Source organism: Condylura cristata, unplaced genomic scaffold (assembly GCF_000260355.1).
Source record: "Condylura cristata isolate star-nosed mole 26May11 unplaced genomic scaffold, ConCri1.0 scaffold00024, whole genome shotgun sequence".
NCBI lineage: Eukaryota > Metazoa > Chordata > Mammalia > Eulipotyphla > Talpidae > Condylura > Condylura cristata.
In genome coordinates, this window is record NW_004567125.1 from 33,464,482 (window position 1) to 33,491,464 (window position 26,983).

At 50.1% G+C, this 26,983-nt stretch overlaps 1 protein-coding gene across 3 annotated transcripts; it reads right to left on the reverse strand.

The window, feature by feature from the left end:
* Positions 1-26,977, reverse strand: PKN1 (protein kinase N1). Of its 3 annotated transcripts, XM_012729084.1 has the most exons (23): positions 26,908-26,977; positions 25,850-25,914; positions 22,464-22,764; positions 18,601-18,752; positions 15,697-15,832; positions 12,884-13,029; positions 12,343-12,556; positions 11,447-11,641; positions 8,791-8,900; positions 8,556-8,699; positions 6,826-6,898; positions 6,605-6,746; positions 6,421-6,514; positions 2,991-3,070; positions 2,840-2,915; positions 2,654-2,745; positions 1,844-2,020; positions 1,620-1,682; positions 1,425-1,501; positions 1,096-1,238; positions 746-853; positions 583-663; positions 12-284 (listed from the first exon to the last, which is right to left on the reverse strand). In XM_012729084.1, exons 2-23 carry the CDS (start codon positions 25,904-25,906, stop codon positions 81-83), a joined length of 2,865 nt encoding a protein of 954 aa, XP_012584538.1. In that variant the 5' UTR covers positions 25,907-25,914; positions 26,908-26,977; the 3' UTR covers positions 12-80. The 3 variants fall into 3 exon arrangements, with proteins under 3 accessions (XP_004688738.1, XP_004688737.1, XP_012584538.1); XM_004688681.1 differs by lacking the exon at positions 25,850-25,914 and having other exon boundaries at positions 1-284; XM_004688680.2 differs by lacking the exons at positions 25,850-25,914; positions 26,908-26,977 and adding an exon at positions 23,570-23,633 and having other exon boundaries at positions 1-284.
* Between the last annotated feature and the right edge of the window lie 6 nt (positions 26,978-26,983).

Sequence of the window (26,983 nt, forward strand, 5' to 3'; positions counted from 1 at the left end):
TGCATGAATGGGGCAAATCCCAAAGGCCTTTTTAAAAACTACTAAGAGCTAGGTTGGGGCGGTCCGGGGACAAGAAGAGACTAGCAGCCCCCAGCCACGAAGTCGAAGTCCTGGAAGGCCGCTTGCTCGGTGGCCGTGAGGGGCCGAGCGTCCCGTGGTGGGGTCAGCGTGGGGGCCTCCCCTGTGAACTCTTCGTCAAAGTTGCTGACATCTGTGCGGCTTGACACTGTGGGCACGAAGGGCGGAGGCAGGCGACGGGCCAGCAGGGCGTCCCAGCCCAGGGTCTGTGAGGGCAGAGCAGGCTCAACAGGCTGACCCAGATCTCCCCAGGCTAGAGCCTCACCCCACTGCCCCCTGATCTCCTGAGTTTAATGAGTCACAGCATATAGTGGGGAACTGGGTGGTGCCTATGGGATCAAGGAGGTATGGTTGTATGGGGAGAACTGGACTTATACCCAGGGCAGTGCTCCCTACCTTGAAGTGGTGTAAGAGAGGGGTAGAAATGAAGGTGGGAGGGTGAGATGACAATGTTGGTGTGGAAAATGGGTCCTTAGGGGCATGGTCAGGTAGGGGGGTGCTTACCCTGAAGAAAGGCTGTTTTTTCACATCCTCTGCATCCCTCTCACTGGAACCCAACCTGCGTTCTGGATTCCGGCGCAGCAGCTGGAGGTGGTCACCCCATGTTAGTCTGCTCCACTCAGCCCAGGGCCCTCCCCAGGCCCACCACACCTTATGGAGTCCTCACCCTGCGCATGATGCCAATAGCTTCAGCTGACAGGAAGCGAGGATAACGAACCTCATCGTTGACAATGCTGTCAAATACCTCCTCTTCATCATCCCCTGGGAACGGGGACTATGGACAGGGCAAGCTGGTGTAAATTAAGCCCTCCTCTGACCACTCTACACCCAGCCCCTCCAAAACCCGCTACTCCAGCAGCAGATTCCCGTGGGTGCTGGCTCACATGGGAAGGCAAGCATACCCTTTTACAGATGTGGAAACTGAGGCCAGGGAGATGAAGTCATCTGCCCATGGAGGCACTTTTGATCCCACTGCAGGGTACATTCAGGTCCCAATATGGCGACCCAGGGTCTCACCTCACCAACCAGCATCTCATAGAGCAGCACGCCCAGCCCCCACCAGTCCACTGCCCTCGTGTAGGACGTGTCTGTCAGCACCTCTGGTGCCAGGAACTCTGGGGTCCCGCAGAACGTGCTGGTCCGGTCCCCATAGCCCATTCCTAGGGATAGCAGAGCAGTGAGGCTATGGAAGGCAGGGAAGGGTACCAGTTCTAGTCCAGCCTGGCATAGTGATAAGCACCCCTGTTCCAGTGTGGGGATAATTCCAATCCCTCCCCCACCCCTAATTCCCACAGGCAGCCCCTCAGATCCCAGCCCCACCCCTCAAGCCCAGCCCCACCCCTCACCCTCTTTGCAGAGGCCAAAGTCAGCAATCTTGACATAGCCCTCAGTGTCCAGGAGCAAATTGTCCAACTTCAGGTCCCTGAGAAGGGTTGAAGGGATGTAAAGAGGGATGGGTGGGATCTGGGTCCTGCCTGAAAGCTGAGGTTCCCAGATGGCAGAGCAGTCACGCATGAGCACCAGCACACCCACGCACGCACCTGTACACAATCTTGTGTTCATGGAGAAACTGCAGCCCCAGCACCACACAGGCAGAATAAAAGCTGGAGAAAAAAGCTGGTGTGAGGGTGCCGGGCCGACCAAGCCACATAAGCCTGGCTCCCACATCCTCAAAAGCCCCTTCTCAGAGCTCTCTGGACTCTAGGAGCTTGCAAGGCCGGAGCCTTAAGGCGAAGGGGTGGGGTGGGGTGGAGGTGGGGCTCACATAGCTCGGGGCTCAGAGAACACATCGCTGTGGATGTGTAGCATCAGGTCGCCTCCAGCAGAGTATTCCATCACGAAGCACACGTGCTCTGGTGTCTGGAAACAGCCAAACAGGTTCACCAGGAAGGGATGTCCTGCACTGGTCACTGCAGCCAAAATCCTCTTCTCACACATCAGGCTGGATAGGGTGGGGAGCAGGGCTCAGATACCTCAGCAGCTTCTCCCTCCTGCTACACCTACACTCCGCAGAGTTCTCATCAGATACTTGTCGAGGGCCTTGCATGGGTGTTCAACCTTCACAAGTTGCTTAATGTTTCTGAACCTCCTCTGCTGGAGTCTATCCTTGACCCTAGCATTTCCCCATCTTCCCAACCTCCATGGGGTAGAGAACCCAGTTTCTCTAGCTAGGAGTTGGTTCAGAAATGGAAAAATCAAGCCAAAAGGGCTCAATCTCAGGACTACTGGTGGAACTGTTAAGAAGGGCTATAGCTGGTGGGCAAGACTTAAACTGCTGGATGGGGGTATCTCATCCTGCATGAGAAGAACTACAACAAAGCCCATACACAGAAAACCAGAACTGAGAGACAGCATGTGGGTGCCTACATGCAGCCATGCCTGAAGGCAGAACACGCCTGGATTTTTCTGATCTAGAGCAATAAATTCCTCTATTTGCTTAAGCCTGTCTGAGATGGGTTCCTGCTTAATAAAAGGAATTCAGGGAGACTGGGGATGGTCTCAGTGCCTCCACGGGGCATTTACAGGAAGCCAGGCACTGTGCAGAATACTCAATGCATCCTCTCATTTAATCCACCTCTCCACCTCGTCTCGGGCCACAATGTCTCCTTTCTTCAAAGCCTTGATGGCAAACAGCTCCCCACTGGACCGGAATTCTGAGAGCAGCACCTGAAACCAGAGTTGGCAGCGGCAGCTTGAGCAGCCAGGCCAGCGTCTGGAAGTCTGGACTCCCAGCCCCCAAACTCTGTGCCCCGCACCTCACCTTCCCGAAGTGACCCCGGCCCAGCACTGCCAGAAATTTGAAATCTTCAAGGGTCAGTGGTGACTTCCTCAGAGGACTGTGGAGAGAGAACGCTGGTGTGGACAAGAATATTGAATGAGGTAATGGGTGGCGGGCAGTGTAGGGGTATCACCTGCATAGGGCGGGGCCTGGGATCTCCTTTGTCTCTGGAGACAGCTTTGGAGTGGTGGTAGTTTCCTGGATGGGGGAACTCTGCAGCCAAGAGAGGAAGTCAGAATGTGAGAAGTCAGAGGCAACCAGAACCACAACACCATCTTGTGACCTCACGCCTCCTCCCACTTGCCTCGTCACTCATTCCACCAGCCACAGTGTCCCTCTCTTTCTGTGCCTTGAACATGCCAGGCACATTTCCATCCCAGGACCTTTATACCAGCTGTTCCCTCCGTCCACAACACTTTCCTTTTCTCCAATACCTATACAGCTCTTCCCTAACCCCCGTTAGGTCTTTATTCATACGTAACTTTTGCAGGAGGTCAGTCAACTATCATATTAAATAATTAACAGAGGCCCTCTCTGGTGGCGCAGCGGGTTAAAGCACAGCACTGAGAATCTAAAGCCACTTCCGCATGAGTTCAATGCCCGCCTGCCCCGGAGGTGACCACATGGCGTGGCAGACCTCTCCTGACCCGCCCGCTGCTCCCCTCAGCAGTGTACTTCATCGATCTGCCTGTTCTGCTCCCCACTCTGTCTCTGGTGAAGCCTCTGGCCGCCCCTGAGCCTCTGGCCTGTACCCCAGTTCTGTATGCACAAATAAATAAATCTTTAAAAAAAAAAATAATTAACAGAACTCCCTAACATCCCCATCCCCTTTCTCTGCTTTATTTTTCTCCGTCATACATGCTGCAAATATAGTCATGCAGTATATAATAACGTTTTCAAAAATATTTATTTATTTATGCATACAAGAACTGGGGGAAAGGCTATAGGTATGAGGTGGTGAGAGGATTCATCAGAGACAGAACAGCAGATCTGCTGAAAGACACTGCTGAGGGGAGCAGCAGGTGGGCCAGGAGAGGACTGCTGCACCATATGGGCCACCTCCCTGGCCAGGGGTTGAACTCGTGCTGCAGTGGCTATGGATAGCCTCATAGTGCATGAGTTGGATTCCCTGCCAGGGAGCTGACCTCCATGGTGCAGCAGACCTCATCTGTCTCATCTGCTGCTCCCCTCAGCAGTATATTTCAGCAGATGTGTCTGTTCTGCCCCCACTTTGTATCTGATGAGTCCCCTCAGCCCCCCATACCTCTGGCCCGACCCCTCAGTTTTTTGTCTTTAAAGACTTGTTTATTTATGCATATAGAACTGTGGTACAGGATTAATAAATCCTTAAAAGAAATAAATTCAATCTGTGCAAATAGTGTATACAGTAGAAAGTCATCTCCTGCCGCAGGGCCCTTCCTAGACCCAGCTAATGCTAATGATAACCTGGGTATCTTTCTAGAGTTAGTATATACCCACACCAGTACAGACTCCACTTTTCTGCCCTCATGACCGAAAGTATTCCAATCTCCCACTGGGCAATCTGTCTTAGAAATCATCCTGAGCCAGCACAGGGAGATCAGCCTGATTTTTCAGAGCTGTATATCATTCCATGTCGTCAAGTACAGCCATGTATCACTTAACAAAAGAAACACATTCTGAGAAATGCCTCATTAGACAACTTTATACAAATTATCATAGAGATGTATGAGGATGCTGCCAGTGTAAATGCTGACTTGAAAGTCACTAGGCAGGGCCCTCCCTGGTGGCGCAGCAGGTTAAAGCACAGTACTACGAAGCTGGCAGAGGCCACCTCAGTGCCTGCCCTGGAGGTGACCCACATGGCGCAGCACATTTCTCCTTGTCTCCCCTGCACCTCCCCTCAGCAGTGTACTTCATTGATCCCCACTCTATGGTAAATCCTGTCACCACCCCTGCATCTCTGGCCTGTACCCCATTTCTATATGCATAAATAAATAAATCTTAAAAAAAAAAAAAGGCCCTCCCTGGGGGTGCAACAGGTTCAAGTGCAGACCTATGTGGCAGCTGCCTGAGCACAAGTTCAATCTCCATCCAGAGGTGACCCACATGAAGCAGCAGACCTCTCCTGACCCGCCCGCTGCTCCCCTGAGCAGTGTACTTCCTCAATCTGCCTGCTCTGCTCCCTACTCTGTCTCTGGTAAATCCTTTCAACACCCCTGTACCTCTGGCCTGCACCCCAGTTCTGTAAAATCTTTAAAAACAATAAAATAAAGTCACTAGGCAATAGGAATTTGGGGACCACCTATATGTGGGCCATAACTGACAGAAACATTACATGGCACATGACTGAGTTTAGTGCTTGCCCCTGATGCCAGTTTTGCTTCTCTGCCTACAGTAAGCTATAACTCTACATGTATTTCTGTCACATATGTGAATGTCTCGAGGGGAAGTGCTGGATCAAGGCAATGTCTGTTTTGAACCCAAGCAGCTGTGGCCAAAACACTATCCCGAGGAGGGGGGAGGGGGGAGAAGGGAGGGCCTTGGGTTCTCAAGATGCGGTCTGACCCTGCATCTTCCCCAGCATCCAATGTTAATTCAACACTATTTTTTGCCAAGCTCATCTAATTTAATGAGGTATCTTCTTCAATTAATGAATAATTGTTATTTTCATTTCTTTTTTTTATTACAGAAGTTTATTTTTACATCATTTTGTACATTTTTTTTATTTTCATTTCTTTTAAAAAGAAGGTATAAAATGCACTCAACAAGGTGGGCAAAAGGACCAGCTCTTACATACATGTCCATCCCTCAGTCCAGGGACTGGTGCAATCCATTTTTGGTACAGTCTGTGAGCTAAGGATGGCTTTTACATTTTTGAGGGACTGGGGTTGGGGAATAATCAGAAGAGTATTTCATGACCCTGATTAACACCAAGGTCATGATGGGTGGGTGGGTTTGACTATTTCATGATCCATGAAAGTGATAGGACATTCAGAGTCCACCAGCAAAGTGTTACTGGAATTCAGCCTTGTCCATTCGTGTCTGTATCATCTGTGGCTGCTTTCCACGACAGCAGCGTTGAGTAATTGTGATCAGACCATTTGGCCCACAAAGCAGGAAATATTGACTGTGTGGCCCTTTGTGGAAAAAGGCACCAACCTCTGACCTAGATCAAGATGCAGGTCCTCTGCATTACAGCGGCAGGCTCCCCGTGCCCTCCTATCCACAACACTCTCTGTCCCCATGAAAATGCCCCTGGGGAAGCTCTTACTGTCTATCATCCACATGGCTTTTGAACATGTCTCTTCTGCCAGGTAGTGCACTGAGCACACAGAGATGAAGTTGCTCGCCCTCCACTACACAGCAAGGAGGTGCCAGAGTCAGGATAGGAACCCATGCAGCCTGATTTCTGAGCTCACATTCTGATCCAGGATGAAAAATTTGGCTCCATCTGACAGACATACATTGTATGAGCCAGCAAAGTTGCTGGCAACCTCTGGGTTTGGTGCTGGGAAGGAAGACTGGAGCAGAGCCCTGTGATACCACCCAGACCAAGCCTGGGATCAGACGGGGATACTCACTGGGCTCAATGCACTGGAAAGAGGATCCAGAGGGCTCTTCTGGGGTGAGCTATCAGAATCAACCCCAAGGTTCAGCTTCTCCACGGATATGTCGCTACAGCACAAGAGAGGATGGCTTGTCTGGGACCCAGCACCCTGGGAAGTAACCAGGGACAGCTGAGACTCCCACGCCCTCCTTCCTTACCCCATGGGCCGGGCCTCAGGTCCTGAAGAAGCCCCAGGACTGAAGGTGCCTGTGGCTGTGGTGTTGGGGATGAGCCTCCGCAGCAGTCGCACCCACGTGGCAACATCAATGTTCATCTGTCTAGCGCGCTGGAAGGCCTTCCCTGGGGGACAGGGACAGGTGTTACCTTCTGTGACACTCCCAGGACCCCTAGGCTCTCCCCTCTCCAACTCCCCCCTCACCTTGCTGCTTGGAGAAGATCTTTTGCCGTCTGAGCCGGGGTATCCTTTCGATGACAGGGTTATGGAAGGTGACCTGGGAAGAGGGGCCAACAGGTAAGGCCCCTCACCCACAACCAGGCAGCTGGAGCGCTGGAGTGCATAGGTGTGCACATATGTTCCGAACACTGTGGCATCACTTCTAACCAGAGTATTAGGCAATTAACAAGTGGTTCATCAGGGCCATCTCTGAAGTGCCATCTTAGAAAAGCAAGAAGCAGGCAACCAGGCCCTCCTGAGGGGTGAGGAGGAGGTCTGACCCACGCAGATATCCATGCAACTCCAGCCAAAATGTCCTACGTACACAGGGTCCTGATTCCCCAAGTGTGGTGTCAGCCCAGCAATAGCAGCATCACCTGGTAAGTTCCTGGAAATGCAGGCTGTTGGGTCCCCACCTAGACCCACTGAATCGCAAACACAAGGGTAGGGCCCAGCCATCTGTATTTCCACAAGCCCTCCAGGTGATGCTGGTGCCCACCCCTCTGGGGAAACCACTAGTTGAGTCGAATTCTTCCAACTCCAATACATCTTCCAGAAGGTGCTAAAGTCACAACAACTGTGATTTTTATGTGTGTTCTATAGGGTGGCTACTAGCCATGCGTGGCTGTATAATTTAAGTGAAGTGAAAACTTCAGTTCCCCAGTCACACTTCAGGAAGCTGGCAGTGATTCTACTGGACAATGTGGATAGAGAACACTTCTGTCTATGAAAGAACTCCACGTCTACAGGCTCCTTGACAACAGAACTGCAGAGCGTTCTATAGGCTAGCACTTGGGAAAGGCAGAAAAAACCAGAATGCTCTAAGGAAACCCTGCAGGCTAGCAGGGCTGTTTCAGACCTGCCTCCGGGTTGCCTACTGCCACCCTCCATGGGGTTTTGAACAGTCCTCCAAACAAAAGAATCACCCATTGCCCTGCCATGTGAAGTCACCCCTCTGTTGGCTCCTCTCCTCCAGTGGTCCTCAATTAGATCATGTAAGAATTTCCACATGGGGAAATGGATACAGGCAGAGGAATCAGGGTATACATATATATCTTCAGGGAAATTTTAAAGAGTATTTTAGGATAATTTTAGTTAAATAAGGGGACCATGACTTTCCTTCTCTGTGCCTCAGTTTCCTCTTCTGTCACATGTGACAACAGCTCCTCTTTCACTGGGTTATCCTGAGGATTCATTCCTTGGTTAACCCCAGCAAAACACTTAAAAGGGAGGTTGGCTCTCCACCAGGGGGCTCTGGCAATGTCTGGAGACATTTTGGGTTGTCACAATTGGGGGAGAAGGTACTACTGACATTCTGAGAAAACCAGAGGTGTTGCTCAGCAGCCCACAATGTGCCTCATGGTACCTGCTATGGAGAATATTCAGCCCACAGGTATCTGGACACTAACCCTATAATACCACTACAGGAATCTACTCAGCTGTGGCCCTGGTAGCAATTTCCATTACATGTTACCAGACTTTTTTTTTTTCTTTTTTTTTGTGACATCTTAAAAAAATAATCTTGCCTTAGAACAAAACCAATTCCAACCTAAGTCATGTCACTGATGTGGCTAATTATACACACTCTCCCATCCCTTTTCCCTATATGTAATTTTCTATCAAGTTTCAGAGACCAGTAGATAACATGCCTTCTCTAGAAAATTGGGAAGAGGAGATGCACGATGTATTTTTTCAGGACCAGGGGTTGTTTGTACCTCGGCTATCAGGCAGCCCTGTGGTTCCATATCCAACTGCACCTCATGCCTCTCATTGTCCAAGAAATCCTCCAACTTCAGGAATTTGAGGGCACACAGGCCCCGCTGGTCCCGCCAGAACACTGCTAACTCCAGTTCTCGTGCCTCAAGGAAAAGAAAGAGGACCATCACTTGGTGTGCCCAGGTCCAATGCTCCTCCCTTCTCCAAGCCTGGCTTTCCTCCAACCTAGCTCACCCTCTCCAGCTCCAGAGTAAAGCTCTGGTCCCAGGCGTTGGGGCCACATGGCTTCCAAGACGTCTGCCCCACCACTGTGTTATCCAGCTTGAGTACAGTGCTAACTTCACCTGGAAGAGAACAGGGGTAGATGTGGGGTGTCAGGGAATGTTGGGGGAATAGCTCTTATATCTTATAAAGAGGTCATTCCCCTCCCCCATAGCATTTTGTTATCTATCTTGACAAAACTTTTAAGGTTTTGCCTTTCATGTTAAGATCATTAATCTATCTCCAGTTGATTTTTATGTATGGTGTGAAGTAGGGATCTACTTCACTTTTATTCTATATGGAAGTTCTGGCATCATACTCCTAGAAAAATGCATGCAAGTATATTTCAGAAGATGTACAGATAAAAAGGTTATAAAATGTTCCCAAAGTAAAAATATCTCACTGTCCATTAACAAAAGAATTAACATATAAACTATATCATCTTTTTATCTGAACCATGCAGTTATTTATATTCAACTATTTTCATTTTTAAAAAAGACAGCAATTTAAAAAAAAACAGCAATTTTATATGGCTCAGTCTAACACATGGATGATTAATCAAGAGTAAAAAATGAAAAAATATAGTTTGAGACAATATGGGTAGGTCTCCCCTAAAAAGCTGAAGGAAAGCAGCTTTTACCGTGGAATACATTCTGTATGATTTACCATGGAATACATTCTGTATGACTCCATGTATATGAAGTTTTTACCATAGAATACATTTTGTATGATTCCATGTATATGAAGTTCAAACACCAGGCACAACTAAGCTGTATCATTTTGAGATGTACACATGTGCTAAAACTATAAAGTAAAGAGGCCCTCCCTGGTGGCGCAGCGGGTTAAAGCACTGCACTAAGAAGCTAAAGCCACTTCCGCATGAGTTCGATCCCTGCCTGCCCCAGAGGTGATCCACATGGCGCCGCAGACCTCTCCTGACCCGCCCGCTGCTCCCCTCAGCAGTGTACTTTGTCAATCTGCCTGTTCTGCACCCCACTCTGTCTCTGGTGAATCCTCTCATCCTCCGCATCTCTGGCCTGTAGCCCAATTCTGTACGAATAAATAAATAAATCTTAAAAAAAAAAACAAACTACAAAGTAAAGTAAGGAAGTAATGATCACAAAAGGCAGGAGAATAGCTATTTCTAGCCCCTTCCTATTTCTAGAATAGGAAGGGGCTAGAACTGGGGAGATGGCAGGAAGGGTTCCTAGAGAATTCTATTTTTTTTTTTAAAAGATTTGTTCATTTATTCATACAGAGCTGGTGTACAAGCCAGAGGTGCAGGGGTGGTGAAAGGCTTCCCCAGAGACAAAGTGGGGAACAGAACAGGCAGATTGACAAAGTACACTGCTGAGGGGAGCAGCGGGTGGCTCAGGAAAGGTCTGCTGTGCCCTGTGGATCACCTCTGGGACGAGTGATCAAACTCGAACTGAAACGGCTGTAGCTGGCTTGTAGTGCTGTGTCCTAACCCACTGTGCCACCAGGGAGGGCCCAAGAGTTCTATTTCTTAACCTAGATAGTGATAACATGGTTGTAGGCTTTATTATTATTCTCCTTTTAATACATATGTGTGTGTATTTTAGTTCTGGCAAATTTCATATAACATAAAATATACCATCTTAACTATTTTTAAGCATCCAGTTCAGTGGTACTAAGTATGTTTATGCTGTTATGGAACCATCAACCACCATTCATTTCCATACTCCTCAATTCCCCAAACTGAAACTATGCCCCCACTAAAAATTCATTCCCTTTCTCCCTCCCCTCAGGCCTGACAACTAGTATTCTATCATTGCAAATTAGATTACTTTAAATACCTCCTAATTGGGACCATAAGTTATTTGTCCTTTTGTGTCTGGCTTATTTCTTTAGTGTAATGTCTTCTCAAGTTTGCCCATACTGTATGTGTCAGAATGCCCTTCATTTATCTATTCACCTGTCAACAGGCACTGGGGGTGCTTCCCTCTTTTGACCATTGTGATTAACACTACAATGAACATAGATGTACAATAATGTTCGTGTATATCTCCTTGAGATCTCTTCTGGATATGTATCAGAAGCAGGATAGCTAGATCATCTGATAATTCCACATTTAATTTTGTAAGAACCTACCACACCGTTTTCCACAGTGGCTGTACCATTTTTACATTGCTACTAGCAGGGCACAATCATTCTAGTTTCTCCACAAACTCACCAACTCTGGTTTCATTTTATAGTACCCATCTTATTGAGTATGGTATAATGGCTTTTTTCAAAGTATTAGAAATGTGGGCCCTCCCTGGTGGCACAAGGGTTAAAGCGCAGTACTATGAAGCTGTCCTCAGCCACTGCAACACGAGTTCAATCCCCAGTCCGAGAGGTGACCCACATGGCACAGCAGACCTCTCCTGTCTCGCCCACTGCTCCCCTCAGCAGTGTATTTCAGTCAATTTGCCTGTTCTGCTCCCTACTATGTCTCTGGTGAATCCTCTTACCTCTACCCCCGCCGCCCACACACACATCTGGTCTATACCCCAGTTCTTGTATGCATAAATAAATAAATCTTTAAAAATGAATAAAGTGTTAGAAATGTGGAGCATCCCAGGTCTCCCCCACCACTTCACCCCTCCAAATTCTCATGCGTACTCACTGGAGCTCTCAGCTTCAGGTTTAAGGCTGCTCCGGCCACTCAGACTTCCACTCCGACTGTAAAGGCCCCGGGCTGGACGGCTCAGGAAGGGGGTACGGCTGTCAGGGGTCCCAGGTGCCCCCACCGAGGGTGAGGGATTCCAGGGGATGGTCTCTGGAAGATCTCTGCAGCCAACCATGCGTACCTTCAGGGTACCTGAGAGAGGGGTGGGCTAAGCGGGGAAGCCACATCTGTGGCAAGCTGAGAAGCGGTCAGCATGCAAATGGGAGCTGGAAAAGGACAAGCAGAGTGCAGCTGATGGGGTGGCTGATGCAGGTCTGGGCCCACATGTGAGGAAAATGGGACAAGGGATGGGGGGTAGAAGGCAGCCCAGACTGGGCAGAGGCTCTGGACACTGAGGTACAGAGAGAGAGAGGTTCGGGGCCTATGTGTAGGCAAGGGGGGGGAGCAGGACAGGAGTCAGCGGGCTGATCTAGGTACTGGTATGGGGTCTAGTCTGGTGAGGTATGACTGGGGGCTTCAAGGGAGGTGAAGCAGTCTGAAGGGGATGGGCGGATTCGGAAGTTTAGGGCTAAGGGTTTACAGAATGGGGGGGGGGGCGGAGGGAAAAGCCAGGGCCAGGTGGGAAAGCAGAGAAAGTGAGGATGGTGGGGGCACGGGCAAGAGCTCAGAATCAGAGGACAAGTAGAGCTGGACATCCAGGGTGAAGGGTCTGTAGAAATGAAGTACAGAACTACAGGGCTGGAGTGAACCAAGAAGGGAAAAACAGCAGGATAGATAGGTTCCAGGGCTGGGGAGAGTGAAGAGCTGGAGGTGCAGGGTTGGGTGGTGAGGAGGAAGCTGAGTCTTGAGCTTCAGGGTGTGGGTTCAGCAGGAACCTGGGACTCAGGACCCACCTGTGAGCGGGGCAGGCTTGCACAGAGTGCTGTAGTGAGTAGCAGGGAAAGGCCCAGCCAGGCGCGCACTGAAGGCTGGAGAGGAGGCTGCAGCAAGCTCCTCACGTAGCAGCCGCCCCTTGGGGTGGTCGGCTGGCAGTTCCCCTAGGCGCCGCTCCAGTGCCTCCCGAAGGAGCCCCAGCTTCTGGTTTGACTCGGTCAGCTTCTCCTGGGCCTGTGTTGTGGGGGATGGTATTGGGGAAGGGCCTGGACACACCCCTCCCCTAAACTAGCTAGGTCTCACAGGGCTCCTTCACCCAGGAGGTCAAAGCCCTCCACCTCCAACATGGGAGGCCAGAAAACCAGGCTCTGCCCTTTGCTGATGCCCCACCCTTTGCCGAGGTCTGACCTCACTAGGAACCACCCCTTCGCAGAGGAACCACCCCCATCAAGGCCCTGCCCTTTGCGGGAGGCCCAGCCTCCACCCCAGCCGAGGCGACACACAGTCTTCGGGCCTCCCGGGCCGGCCCCGCCCCTTATCGAAGCCCACCCACTTCCTCACCTCGCTGACGGCCTTGCGGTCTGGGGCCTTGGCAGCGCTGAGCAAACGGAGCACATTCTTAGCGCCCTCTGCCACGGCATGTTCCACTCGGAAGTGGTGTCGCAGCTCCTCAATACGCAGCTCCACGGCTCCCAGGTCTGGGCTCCCTGTAGGCACGGGACACGGGGAAGCGAGGCCAGCTCAGGACCTGGGTCAACCAGCCCAGTCCCAGACACGCAGCCACCCAGGGGAATGGGCCGCAGACACCTTGCCATCCACATGCACTGTGTTTCTCCCAAGGGGACAGAGTGTCTTGATGAGGCTGTCCCCATCACCTGCAGGCATCCTCTCATTTCAGTCATTTCACCCAGCCGTGGTCACTATTTAATCCAAACACCATCACCAAAGGGAGGGGTCAGAGTTTCAGCTATCCTGCCCCTATCACACAGGGGCAGTTCCTTACACAGGCACACTGTCAATACAGGCTTAGAGGGGGACATGTGTCCCAAGTCCCACTTCATCCCCAAAGGCCACCAGGAGCAACTGGACAGTCACAAGGATATAGTCACAGAGACACAGGGTCACTTCTTAAAAATAGCAACTTTTTATTTATTGCTGATAGCACACAGATTGCTTCTAATGGAGGCAATTTGGCCACATCTATCAAAATCACAAGTATATTTATCCTATGATTCAGCAACTCTAGTTCAACTATTTCATCCCATAGAAACATATGTGTACTTCATTTAGGTACACAGTTATTCACTGCAGCCTTCTTTTAAAAGCTAAAGAAGATTGGTAACAACCCAATTTCCTCAGTTAGGAGGTCTGGATAATGAACAATAATCACCCACATGATGAAACAGAGTGTGTAGTTGGGAGAAGGGAGACACTATCACTCAGAGAGTGTGTGTGTCACTCAAGGGTTACAGTGCATTATTGTTCTGTTACCAATGCAGGCACACTGTCACCCACAGGTAGAGGAACACACATTCACAATGATGCAGTCACACTGTCAAACAGGGACTTTGTCATGGGCAGAGGGATGTGGTCGTGAGACACAACAACCCTCATAGACACAACACACTGGCCCCGGGAGAATCACAGGCACTCACTGCACTGCCCCATGGATAAGGCATGAGGCCAGACAAAGAAGTGCCATCACACAGTCACATAGGCAGGACAGTGTCGCCAAGACCCAGAGACTTAAAGAGCCTGGATGCTACGTCCAGTGTGAAGACACAGGGTGTGGCCTGATACAGGGTGTGGCTACAGTCATCAATGGCACAGACACAGGCAGAGAGCCATGCTGTCACCGTGAAGCACGGGGGCACAGTCACACTTATGTGTAGATTCCAGATACAGTCTAACATCTCTGTACAATGACCCAAATTCAAACCCTGACTCTTAGTCATACTGTCACCTACAATGGTAGGCACTTATCCTGACAGAATCACAGGAACCATGACATTCATGGCACTTTATATTACAAACACAGTCACACGCTCACCCTCAGGACTGCTGTTGCATGTAGTCAAGGACTTTATACTCACATGGGCAAAGTCACACTATCACCCAGAGTCCATGATCACACACCACACATGATCACTGAGATACTCACAGTCACTAGCACCTTTCCCACAAAAACACACACTTTGGCATGTGAGTTACAAGACTCACTGGTAGGGTCTGAATGCTTCTGTCCCCCAAAATCCACACACTGAAACCCAACTACCAAGATGATGATACTTGGAGGTGGTAGCTCTTGCAGTGATTAAGTTAAGAGGGTGGAACCCTTCTGAATGCAACCAGAGTCCTTATAAAGGGGACTGCAGAGCACTCCTTCCCTCCCTCCTCCTGTCATGTGAGGACACAGGGAGAAGATGCTGGGTAGGCATCAGGAGATGGCTCCTCATCAAATGCTGGATTGGCCGGGGCCAATGTCGTGCCTCCAGAACTGTGAGCAAGAGATGTGTGTAAGTTCCCTGGTCTATGTTCTGTTACAGCAGTCTAAGCAGACTGACCACAAAAGCTGACACTCCTGTAGTTCTCATAGTGAAACACAGGCTAACACTGCTGCAACTCCTGGTCCCACAGTCAAAGACATGTTAATATTGACACAGACACCCTCACACACAGTTATTCGCTGCTTGACAACAGGGTCTGAGAAATGCAACATCAGGTGAGTTCACTGCTGTGCAAACCTTACAAAGTATACTTCCACAAACCCAAATGTTACAGCCTACTGCATATAACTATACACCTAGGTTACACACAGGGGCCACTGTTGCCTAAAACGTTGATGTGTAGCACATGGTTATACATCAAGACCCTGTCACAAATTTAGGCTGATGTTGGGCTGAGACACCACCAGGCATTCACGGAGACACACACAGAAACATACACAAGCCGCTGGCACTGCCACACAATGGGGACCAACATGACAAGACAAGCACCTAGTCCAGGGTCCAGAAATTTTTTCCCATAAAGCCCAGAGTAAATATTTTCAACTTCGCACAAAATGCACCACTACCTGGCTTTTGAGCAGCAGCTCAAAAGCAGCTTTAGCTGGCAGCAAATGAATGGGAGTGGCTATGTGCCAATAAAAAAGGCTGCTGCTGGGATTTGGCCCAGGGGCTGTAATTTGTCAATACCTGATCATGTACAAACCCCAAGGGAGAAACCAAGGTCCAGAGATCATCAGAATGGAGTTCTAGTCTCACAGGGATTCACAGCACCTACCTCACTGCTCCAGAAAGGGCGCCCTCATTGGGGCTAGAAACTACTCTTCCCAGCAGAGCACAGGCAAGACTGTCTCAGGGTGAAGGGCTCACCTTGGGCTTCATCTGGGGTCACCGGGTTCTCAAGCTGGCCCGCCTGTAATGCCCGGCGGAGCTGCATGCGGATGATGTCGATCTTGGTCTTACTGTCCTGCAGCATCTGCTGGGCTGTCAGCAGCAGCTTCCGGTCCTGGAGGTAGATACAGCCCAGAGAGGAAGGCTGGTAGCTAGGGCCTAACGGCCAGTGCTAACGTGCAGGCACGGAGTAACCACACAACAGCGGGTTCGTGCATGGATATGACAATGTACATGCCTTCCTGGTGTGAAATGAGGCAGCTCATGGAGCCTGAATCATATGTTGTGTGACTCCAGGCAATCAATTCTTCCTCTCTGGCCCTGCTTTCTTATCTGCAGAGTGGGAACACTAATAGCACCAATACCCACTGGGCAAAGGATTGCCGGGGCTCATCTGTATGTGGGGCTGAGAGTTATGACTGGCAGCAGCAGGCATCCCCTGTGTCAGCTGTCAGAGGTGCTTGCACGGGAGTGTAGTTCCCTGGCGGCTGTAGCCCTGTAGCTGGGGTGACTGGGTATGTGTGTGAGTCCATGGTAAGCAGGGGTCCAGTTATTTGTGGGTGTTGACAAGCCATGGTCATGAGGAGAACAAGCCCAGGACCCTGTTGTGCAAATGCTAGAGTCTGGTTGTGGATATTTTCCATCGTTTTGTGCTATGTTCACATTTAGGTAAGACACTGAAAGATATTTGTATTTATTCTATTCATGTTTGCCCCAAGAGGCAGAAATTGGTTCTTAGGGAGTGAAAAAATTTTACTCTTTTTGTGAATAAAGTACAGATATGCACCCACAGATAAACATGTGATCTGTTTAAAAATTTCATAGGAGAGTATTCAAATACTTGTACACAGCAGTGTAACTGCCAAAAGGTGGAAACAACCCAAATGTCCATCAATAGATGGATTTATAAACAAAATATGTTAAAACCATACTACAGAATATTATCCAGTCATAAAATGAAATAAATACTGATACACAGTATAATACCACAAGGATGAACCCTGAAGATACTCTGTTACGTGAAATAAGCCAGACAGGGGGCATATTGTATTTCTATGAAATGTCCAGAAAAGTTAGATTTATATAAAGAGAACTCAGATGAGTCATTGCCAGGGGCTGAGGGAGTGTTATTGGGAGGGATGGCTAATGGGGTCCTTTGGGGTGATGAAAAGTTCTAGAAGTAGACAGAGGTGCTGGTCACACAATACAGTGAATATACTTAAATGACACTGAATAGGTCCCTTTAAAATAGTTAAAATGGTATACTTTATGTTATTGGCATTTTAGTATGAAAATAAAATTCAGGGGGTGAGGTTATTATGAAAAAAAAAAATGTCTGAAAAGCCTACTTAGGGAAGTGATAATTTAAAAAGGGTTGAGAAACATTTGCTCAGATTCAGAGGTATACATTTGTTTCTTCAACAAGACCACTTAGTAGTGCCTATTCTATACAACAAATGATTCAAGCTGCCTATTCTGGCACATACATATGGCACATAAGCCTGGCACCCTGCCTCTGAGGTAAAATCTATGACCAGTGGTTCCAGGGCCTATGTCCACTCTGTCATGGAATTGAAACTTCCAACCCTAAAAATGCAGCCCCTGACTCATGGTCAGTCAGCAGCCATAGGAGCTGAGAACCATGTTCCTGGAGGGGATCCTTAGCCCAACGTGGGCATTTCCAGAGGGGAAAGAAAGGGAGGCGTGACTCTATTTGTACAAAGGTCCAAAGTACCAAAGTAAACCTTCAGTGAAAGAGCCTGGGTATTGACTGAAGGAGGCAGGAGACAACTTTATGAATGACTAGAAATGTTCTGTACTTTGATATTGGTGGTAGAAAGCAGATAAAAATTCATCAGGTTGGACCTCCCTCGTGGTGCAGAGGTTACAGTCAGCACTGTAAAGCTACCAGCAGCCACTGCAGCATGAGTTCGATCCCCGGCCAGGGAGCTGACTCCCATGGCACAGCAGACCTCTTTGTCTTGCCTGCTGCTCCCCTCAGCAGTGTATTTCAGTAGATCTGCCTGCTCTGCTCCCCACTTAGCCCCTGCACCTCTGGCCTACACCCCAGTTCTTGTGTGCATAAATAAAAATAAATCTTTAAAAAAAAAACTATGAAAAAAATTCATCAGGTTATACATGTACATTTTCTGCACTTTACGTCTATACATAACACCTCAATAAAAGGTTAAAAAAATCTACGTGTTCTGTGTCCTCCCGTACAGTATTTACATTTGTGTGCATACACAGGGCATGGGTGTTCTCCTGACAGTGGGTACACAGGTCTCAGATTGTAGGTATGGCTGTGCCTGTCTGCAAGCATCCTTGGGTGCTGGTGGAGACCTGTGAATATGTTCATGGCGTTGACAGGATTATAGGGTGTATGTGTGGCAACACCAACCTCTAGGTGTGAATTTAATGTTCCAGTATAATTATGCTGGCTATTTGATGGTATATGTGTGTCTGGATTTAGAGCTATGTACCTCGTAAGTATTGTTACTGCTATCTATATAATATATGATGGGATCTCTGTGTGTCTAGATGGGATGACCATGGTGTGTGTGCCGTCTGCCTCTGTGTACATGTGTCAGAGAGAGAACCTCAGCAGTGAGAGGCAGCCTGTTGCCCTGAGCATGGATACCCTTGAGTCTCTGGGAAAGCAAGTGTGAGGGACAATCTCTGATACCACCCATAATCACCCTATCTTCTATAACCCCCTGAGCCACCTAAATCCAAGTCTTCTTCCCAGTCATCCATCAGCCCCTCTGGCTCCAGCCAAAAGGGTCCAGGCTGCCCATGGGGGCAGATGCATACAAGCCACAGCCCCGCCAGCCTGTGCTCACAGGTGTGTGGATGTGGGAGTGTGCACACACGCTGCCCCACCTTGGTGCTTCCGTTGCTGTATGTCTGGATCATGTTTTCCGCCCCTTGCTTCACCTTCAGCTCAATGGCCAGTTGCTTCTCCAGGCCAGCCACACGGCTCAGGTTGGTGGCTGAGCAGGCAGGGCCACCTGCACCAGGGGACTGAGGAGCATCTGCAGAGGGTGAGTGACAGAGTCAGCATGACCCTCACCTCCATCTGCCCAGGAAGCTTTGCTCCATGAGAGAATCCACCCTCCGCCCTGCTTGGACTCTGCCCCAAGGCCTAGGAAGGAGGAGCCCAAGGGCCAGAGGTAAATCACCTCCCTCACAGGGAGACTTCCTTAGGGCTAGGGCAGGACTAGCACTAGTGAGCACAGGCAAATGATCCACGGCGTTGAGTCCCTTGTGTTAGTGTGACTGTGAACAGAAGTCCTGAGATTTACATAGCTTAGAGGGTATCTGTGGATGTCACTATGCTTGTGACTGCAGCACTGGAGTAACTGAGCCAGTGTGTCTCCCTCGGCGCCAATGGTACTATGTAAAATGCCAGGGACTGGAATGGCTATGTGAGATTCTGGGTGCTGAGTGATTCTATGACATTTCTGACTGTTGTCACAACTGTGTGTTTGGATTTCTAGGTGCTGGTATAGCTGTGTTTGGGTGTTGATACAGCCAGAAACGAGTGTCTTTGGGTGCTGGCAGAGTTCTGCGACTCTCTGGGAAGTGGTGTGACTATAGAGGGACTCAGGGTGTTATATGATCCTATGAAATTCTAGGTGTTGACTGAACTCTCTTCCATCACTGAGAACTACTGTGACTAAGTCAGTACCCCATTATTGACATAGCCATGTGTGTAGAAATGTTGGCTGTGGGTGTAAGTGTTGAATCTTCAGGTCTTGCCTTACTGTGCATATAAGTCTGTGACAGGACTATGAGCATCTGTAAGGGTCTAGCAGTTGTATGTGTGAATCCCTGGGGATTGGTGTGATTACATGTGAATCTCTGGGTGTTATCTGTGTGTTGGTGTGACAACATGTCCCTGGGTATTGTGTAGCAATATGAAAGTCTCCGGTGATTATGGGACTCTGTGTGAGTAGCTGTTCATGTGATAGTGCCTAGGTCATTGGTTGTTGTGAGGGTTTCTGACTACTATGTGTGATATGTGTAAGGGTTATGGATGCCAGATGAAAAGCCCTGCAGATCCCTGTACAATAACGTGAATATTCTTAAAACAACTGAACCATATACTTAATGGTATATTTTATGTCTTTTTTTATTTTAAAGATTTATTTATTCATACAGAACTGGGGTACAAGCCAGAGGTGTATGGGCAGTAAAAGGCTTCACCAGAGACAGAGTGGGAAGCCGAACAGGCAAATCAATGAAGTATACTGCTGAGGGGAGAAGCGGGCAGATCAGGAGAGGTCTGCCACTCCATGTGGATCACCTGCAGGGCTGGGGATGGAACTCTCACTGAAGTGGCTGCAGCTAGTTTACAGTGCTGCGTCTTAACCCACTGCACCACCAAGGTGGGCCTATTTTATGTCTTTTTTTTACAATTAAAAATGTTAAAATAAAAATAAAAGAAATTTTCAATGGGGCCCTTCCTGGTGGTACAGTGGGTTAAAGTGCAGCACTGCAAGCTAGCCACAACCACTTCGGTGTGAGTTCAATCCCTGGCTGTGGAGGTGACCCACAGGTACAACAGATCTTTCCTGTCTCTCCCACTGCTCCCTTCAGCAGTGTACTTTGTCAATCTGCCCACTCCGTGTCTGGTGAATCAATGCCCCTAAACCTCTAGCTTGTACCCCAGCTCTGATTGCATAAATAAATCTTTAAAAAAAAAAAAAAAGAAAGAAAAAAAGAAAGAAATTTTCAGTGGGACCTTCCTGATGGTTCAGAGGTTAAAGTCTCAGTGCTATCAAGCTATCAACAGCACTGCAGCATGAGTTTCATCCTTGGCCAAAGAGTTGACCCACATGACGCAGCAGACCTCTCCTATCTTGCCTGCTGCTCCCCTCAGCAGTATATTTCAGTACATCTACCTGTTCTGCTCCCCACTCTATCTCTGGTGAATTCTATCACCTGCTGAACCTCTGGCCTACACCGTTTTTGTATGCATAAATAAAAATAAATTCTTGGGCCCTCCATGGTGGCACAACGGGTTAAAGCATAGCACTGTGAACTCAGCCACTGCAGCACAAGTTCAATCCTCAGCTTGGGGGGTGACCCACATGACATGAGGGATCTCTCCTGAACCACCCACTGCTTCCCTCACCAGGATATTTCAGTCCATCTGCTTATTCTGCTCCCCACTCTGCCTCTGGTGGATACTTTAGCCCCCACACCTCTGGTCTGTACACAGTTCTTATATGCGTAACAAGTAAATCTTAAAATTTTTTTTTCTTTAATTTTTCTTTTATTATTTTTAAAGATTTATTTAGTTATGCATACAGAACTGGGGTACAGGCCAGAGGTGCAGGAGCAGTGAAAGGATTCACCAGAGACAGAGTGGGCAGCAGAACAGACAGATCAATGAAGTACACTGCTAAGGGGAGCAGCGGACGAGACAGGAGAGGTCTGCTGTGCCACGTGGATCACCTCCAGGGCTGGGAATCAGAATCGCACTGAAGTGGCAGCGGCTGGCTTACAGTGCTGCATCCTAACCCTGTAGCACCGCCAGGAATTAATTAAATTTAAATTAAAATTATTTTAAATGTTCTTTTTATTATTTTTTAATTTTTTAAAAGATTTATTTATTATGCATACAAGAACCCAGGTACAGCCCTGAGGTGCAGGGGGTGAGAAGATCCACCAGAAACAGAGAGGGGAGCAGAACAGGCAGACTGATAAAATACACTGCTGAGGGGAGCAGCAGATGGGGCAGGAGAGGTCTGTCACATTGTGTGGGTTACCCCCAGGCCAAGGATCAAACTCATGCTGCAGTGGGTGTGGATAACTTCACAGTACATGCTTTAACCTGTTGTGCCACTAGGGAGGGCCCCCCACAATTTTTGAGAGAGTTTTTGGGTATCATCTGGGGGTGGTAATGACTACATTTCTAGGTATTTGTGTGACAGTGTGTGTGGCTTTGAGTGTTGTCTTGGAGATTGCTGAATGTGAGATTCTGGGTAACTGCCTTTGAGTATGCATGCAATGCCATGTAAGTTTCCAGATGTCATCCAGGTGTTGATGTGACTGTGAGTTTAGATGTTAGTGTGACTGTATTGTTTCTTTTTTTTTTTCACATTTCAAAAGGACAGGTTTATTAGGATAAAGAGAAAAAAGCAAGAGGCACCTGCTTAGTCACAGGCAGACAAGAGAGTTACCAACCTGACAGATAAGCATGGAACACTAAATTTCTGGGCATGATTTAGTGTTGGCACAATCGTGTCTTCGGGTATTTATACGACATGTAAGTTCTCTGGTGGTGCGCAGGTGTTGATGTGAGTATAGATATCCAGGTAAAACTTTGAGTACGTATGGAATACCATAGGTTTCGGGGTGGCACCCAGTGTTGTGTGGCTGTCAGTCTTTAGGTATCTGTGCGACAGTGTGAAGTCTCTAGGTGTTGTTGCCACTGTCTGCCTTAGGTACTTGTGCGATACTGTGCAAGTGCTCTGGTGCAGTTTGGGAGTTGTGCCTGTGTGAGCCGAGACAGTCACGGGACACTGTGCAAATCCTTTGACTTTGTCTGCGTGTTGGCATAACTGTATGCATTTTTCTGGATGCTGTTCTCGTGTTCCCTCTGCCTATATTTTGAAACTCAAACTTGTCGTGATTGACAGGAGACAGTGAAGATGGGGTTGGCCTCACCCCAGGCGACTGTGGGTGCCTCAGGTAGCAGGACCATGAAGTCTCACTCTGAGGGAAACCCTACTCACCGTGGGTGGCTGCAGGGTCAGGCAGCACTACGTGGGCGTGCAGCTCCTGCAACTGCTGGTGCAGCAGGTCCAGGCGGCGTGAGGAGCCACGCAGCAGCAGCTCCACGGGGCCCAGGCTGCGGCCCAGGTCAGTGGTGGCCCGCCGCAGGTTCTCAGCACCCTCCTTCAACTTCAGCTCCTTGCGGATCTCCCGCCGCAGACGCTCCCGTTCGAGTTCCAGCTGCTGCTGCACCCCAGGGGCTGCCAGGTCTGCACCTGCTAGGCCCAGCTGCTCCAACAGGGACCAGCCACGTGGTTCACTCTGCAGGGAATGGAGTAGGGTCAGTGGGGCCAGGAGGGCTCTGGGCTGCACAGCGCACTGAGCCTCACCCTCTCCTGGGCTGGAACACCCACAACAGGGACCACTCTGTGTATGAGACAGGCCCTGTCCCTGTTTCCTGATGCCCCCAAACTAGAAAGCCAGGGTATTCTTCCTTTTTTGCCCTATTAGTCTAGAAGACCCCATAGCCACATCTCCCTTTACCTTCCTTGTACAGTAGGATTCAGAGCATAGGCCATATCACCCTAGCACTGTACCTCCCAAGCACCCTAAGGCTACAGGACTTTTGTCCCTTCTGCTGTCCCCCTCAAACTAGGGCGTCCCAAGGACAGGTCTTATCTCATTTCCCTACTCCCCTCTGTTGCCCTCCCCCCCCACCTCCAGCAAACTAGGAGGCCCAGGATATAGGCCTCATCTTCCCTTCACTGTTCCCCAAACAAGGGATTATCAAGGGTGGTCCCCTTCTCCCCTCTGCTGTACCCTCCAACTAGGAGATTCTGAGGGTGAGCCCATTCTTTCCCCTGTTGTACCTCCAAATTAGATTAACTCTCTTCTTCTCACCATCTACCACTGGAACCCCAAAGAGAAGAGACCTGCTTCCTCTTCTACCTGAGAGTGCCAAAGGGCCCCAAGTCATCTCATCTTCCAAACAGAAAACTCCGATGCCATGACCACAGCCCTATCGCCGCCCTTCGGTTCCAAACTGAGAGGTCCAGAGGGCGGGCCTCTGGCCTCTGCTACTTGGGGTCCTCTTCTACCCACCCTGGGAAGGGACCCCAGACTCTACCTGCAGCTCCTGGTCCAAAGGGGGGTCAGCCTCTGCCATCCTGGGCCCTGGCTGAGGACCCCGCCCTTTTCCTGAACCTCTGCCCCGCAGGGCCTCTCGCTGCTTTTGCTTACCACTTCCTCTTTCCTGCTACTCCCAGAACCCCCTGCGCTGCGCTGGGCCAGCCACAGGGCTCTGGGGCATCTGAGGAACCTTCCTTTCAGCCCCACTCCAAGGCGGAGCCTATTTCAGTAGAGATAACCCAAGGGTGGCTCTCAATTCTCATCCCGCCTGCATACACTCACATGCCCGCTAGTGTGGATATGGGGAGCAGGTTCCCCCAAGTGTATACAGGCTCCAGGAGCTGGCTCAGGTATGCACACACTATATACTTCATATGCTATAAGGATGTAACAGGAACATAGGCTGGTGAGTGTGTGCACACTTCTAAGCCTACCCTATTGAACAATTATATGCAAACGCTGTGAGCACTCATAGGAACCAACCCCCTTCCCACAGACACAGGTCATGACAATTTCCGGCTTCCTCTCAGTCTTGTGGCCCCCTGCTGTTGACCACAGCTTGGAGGCCCCGGGGACCCTGCTAGCCCAACACGAGGACAAAGCACTAGATGCTATGGTGGTGACAGTACCCCCATATCAGTAGCCCATCCAAGTTCAAGCTTGGCTATTAATAACAATAGCAGCTACTCCAAGCTTCACCCCAGCCAACTAATGTACATCGACAAGGAGGATACTATTATGACTGCACAGCTAAGGTGCAAAAACTGAGACCGTTAGCAGTAACATACCTTGCCCCAGGGTCCCACAGTCTATACAGGGAGTAGGGCTGGGAGCATCCAGAATGTAGCACTCACTAGGCAATGAGTGCCCTTTGTATTATCTTCCTCCTCTGTGAAAACCCATTTCACAGATAAGGAAAGTCTTCATTGGCTCCTAATCAAGCTTCAGGGTCGGCTGCCCCTATGGAGGATTTACTGTAGATCCAGTGTCATTTAGTACCCTAACCCTACCACACCCTCACATTAGTCCTGAGTAGCTGCCATTAATCCTCACCTTCCTGAGTGAGGAAACTGAGGTTCAAAGAGGTAACAGCAGCAATTCTCAACAAGGGTGGGAGGAATTTTGGGCCACCTCCAACTGGCCACATCCAGAGACATTTTTAGTAGTCACAACTGGGGGTGGTGAGGGAGAGCTACTGACAACTATGGGTGGAAAACAGGAATGCTTCTCAGTACCCTACAGTGCACAGGATAATACCACCCAAAGAATGATCCTGCCCCTAATGTCAACAATGCCAAGGTTGAGAGATCCTGGGTTAAAGGACAGACTCACACTCCACCAGCTGCTGACCATGACCACAGTAAAGACTCTGCAGCAGTCCCACTGCAGAATGATGTCCTGGTCTCTCTCTCTCTCCCATGAGCACCCCCTTAGCCCACTTTTTCCAATGGTAGAACAAAGGTTAGGAGAGGCAAAGGCACTTGAATGCAGGACACACAGTGAGGAAATGATCTCACTGGAATTTAATCCCAGGCTCACCTAATACTACCCACACCCTACCAGCTCCCACCCACCACCCATCCCACCCTGTCCCAAGCAGGCAGAGCAGGAGTACAGGCGAGAGCAGAGCCAGCTTAAACGAGGGAAGACCAGGGAGAGAGGAGGGGCAGGCTCCCTTGACCCCACCTCCAGCAGCTGAGGGCTGAGAATATGCAGAGCAGGGAGGAAGAGGCCCAGCCTCCAGGGTTCTCCTCCCTCAATAGGGGTGACTCACTCCTACCCATGGAAGAGGGGTCACCCAAGGGCCAGCCAGGCAAACCCACGAACCAGGGACTGCTGGCACCAGCCTTGGAGAACTCCTGCTCCCTCATCTTCCACCATGAAGCAGGAGATCCCAGATTCAAAGGGTCCACCTCCAAGAATCCTCTTCTCCCCAGAGCTGCCTGGGATCTAGACCCCCCAAGTCCGGATATTTCAATGCCTTGGGCGTTTCCGGAATCTGGACAGGACATCCGTTTGCCGGACACAGAACAGACAGGCACATATAGGGACAGACAGAGGGACAGGACGGCAAGCACAAGCACAAGAAAGGGGTGGCCAGGAAAGGGGGGGAGAGAGCAGACGAGGTGGAAAGGGGCCCAGGGCATTAGTCTTGTTCCAGGAATCACAGCCTCTGTCTGGATCATATTTGGTACACGCTAAGCGCATGCATGCACCAGGGGATTCCTACACAGGCCTCCCGGGGCTGGAGAATAGAGGCAGGGACCCAAGGTCTGACCTTGTGTGATCGGCAACACCAGATCCGCCCAGCTCCTCGGCAAGGCTGGCAGGCCATCAGCAGGACTGGGGTTGGGGACAGAGGGTCATGGGGGAGAAACAGAGGGAACCAGGGCAGGTGCAGAAGGAGAGGAGAACCCAGTTATACAGCAACCACAGGACAACAGAGGGATGGTGAGGTACTAATGACAGCACCAGAGATACAAGACAGTTTCAGATTTGAGTCAGTTGAACCAAAGGCCAGATTTCATCCTGGACCTGCTTGTCACAGATGGGGAAGGTGAGTCCAGGACTGTGATTTTCAAAAGGTAGCACGGGGAGAACCTGGCTGGGTGGCAAGTTGGTGCCTGCCAGTCACCTGTTTGGGGAAGTAGGGGGAAAGGGGTGGAGTCTGACCCTGTCCTATCACCCATGCGGTGGTAGGATTCCAGGTACCGGTGGTAGGATTCCAGGTACCGGAGAATCCTCTGGCGTACCGACTTGGACACTCCCCACCTGGGTAAGGTTCCACCTGGCAGCCTATTTGGGTTCTCTGGCCCCCAACCTAATGAAGTGACTCGGGCACTTCCTCCAACAGGTGCCAATCCCGTGGCGTCTGGACCATTGTAAAGCTCCATCTGGAGGCGGGGGCCCTTGGAGCTTTGTTGTGAGGGGGAAGGGCACTGGCCAAGAGGCGGCCTCCTTCCCCCTAGGCACAGCGCCAGGTACCTGCCCCAGGTGGAGCAGCACCTGCCTAGAACCGAACTCTGGGGAGGGGGCCAGTGGCGAGGACGACAGGCACCTGGACAACAAGATGCCCGAAGTCAAGCTTCCGTCTCCCCTGTCCGTTTCTACCCGAGGGGCTGAGCTCAGGGATACGGCGGGGGCCTCCTACATCTCCCCGCTCCCCCACCCGGTACGACCCTGAATCTGCTGATAAAGGGCCCTTGCTGGCTCCACAGAGAGGGCCTAGAAAGGGGGACGCCAGGCGCTCGGGAAGCTCTCGCCCTGGCCGCCCCGCTCCCCGAGATCCCCGGAGCGGTCTGGCCGCCGGGCAGCTACGGACGCAGGTGCGCCTACCTGCACGGCGTCGCTGGCCATGTCCACGCGCCACCCGCCAGGGGTCCCCGCGCGGAGGGAGGGGCGGCGGGAGGAG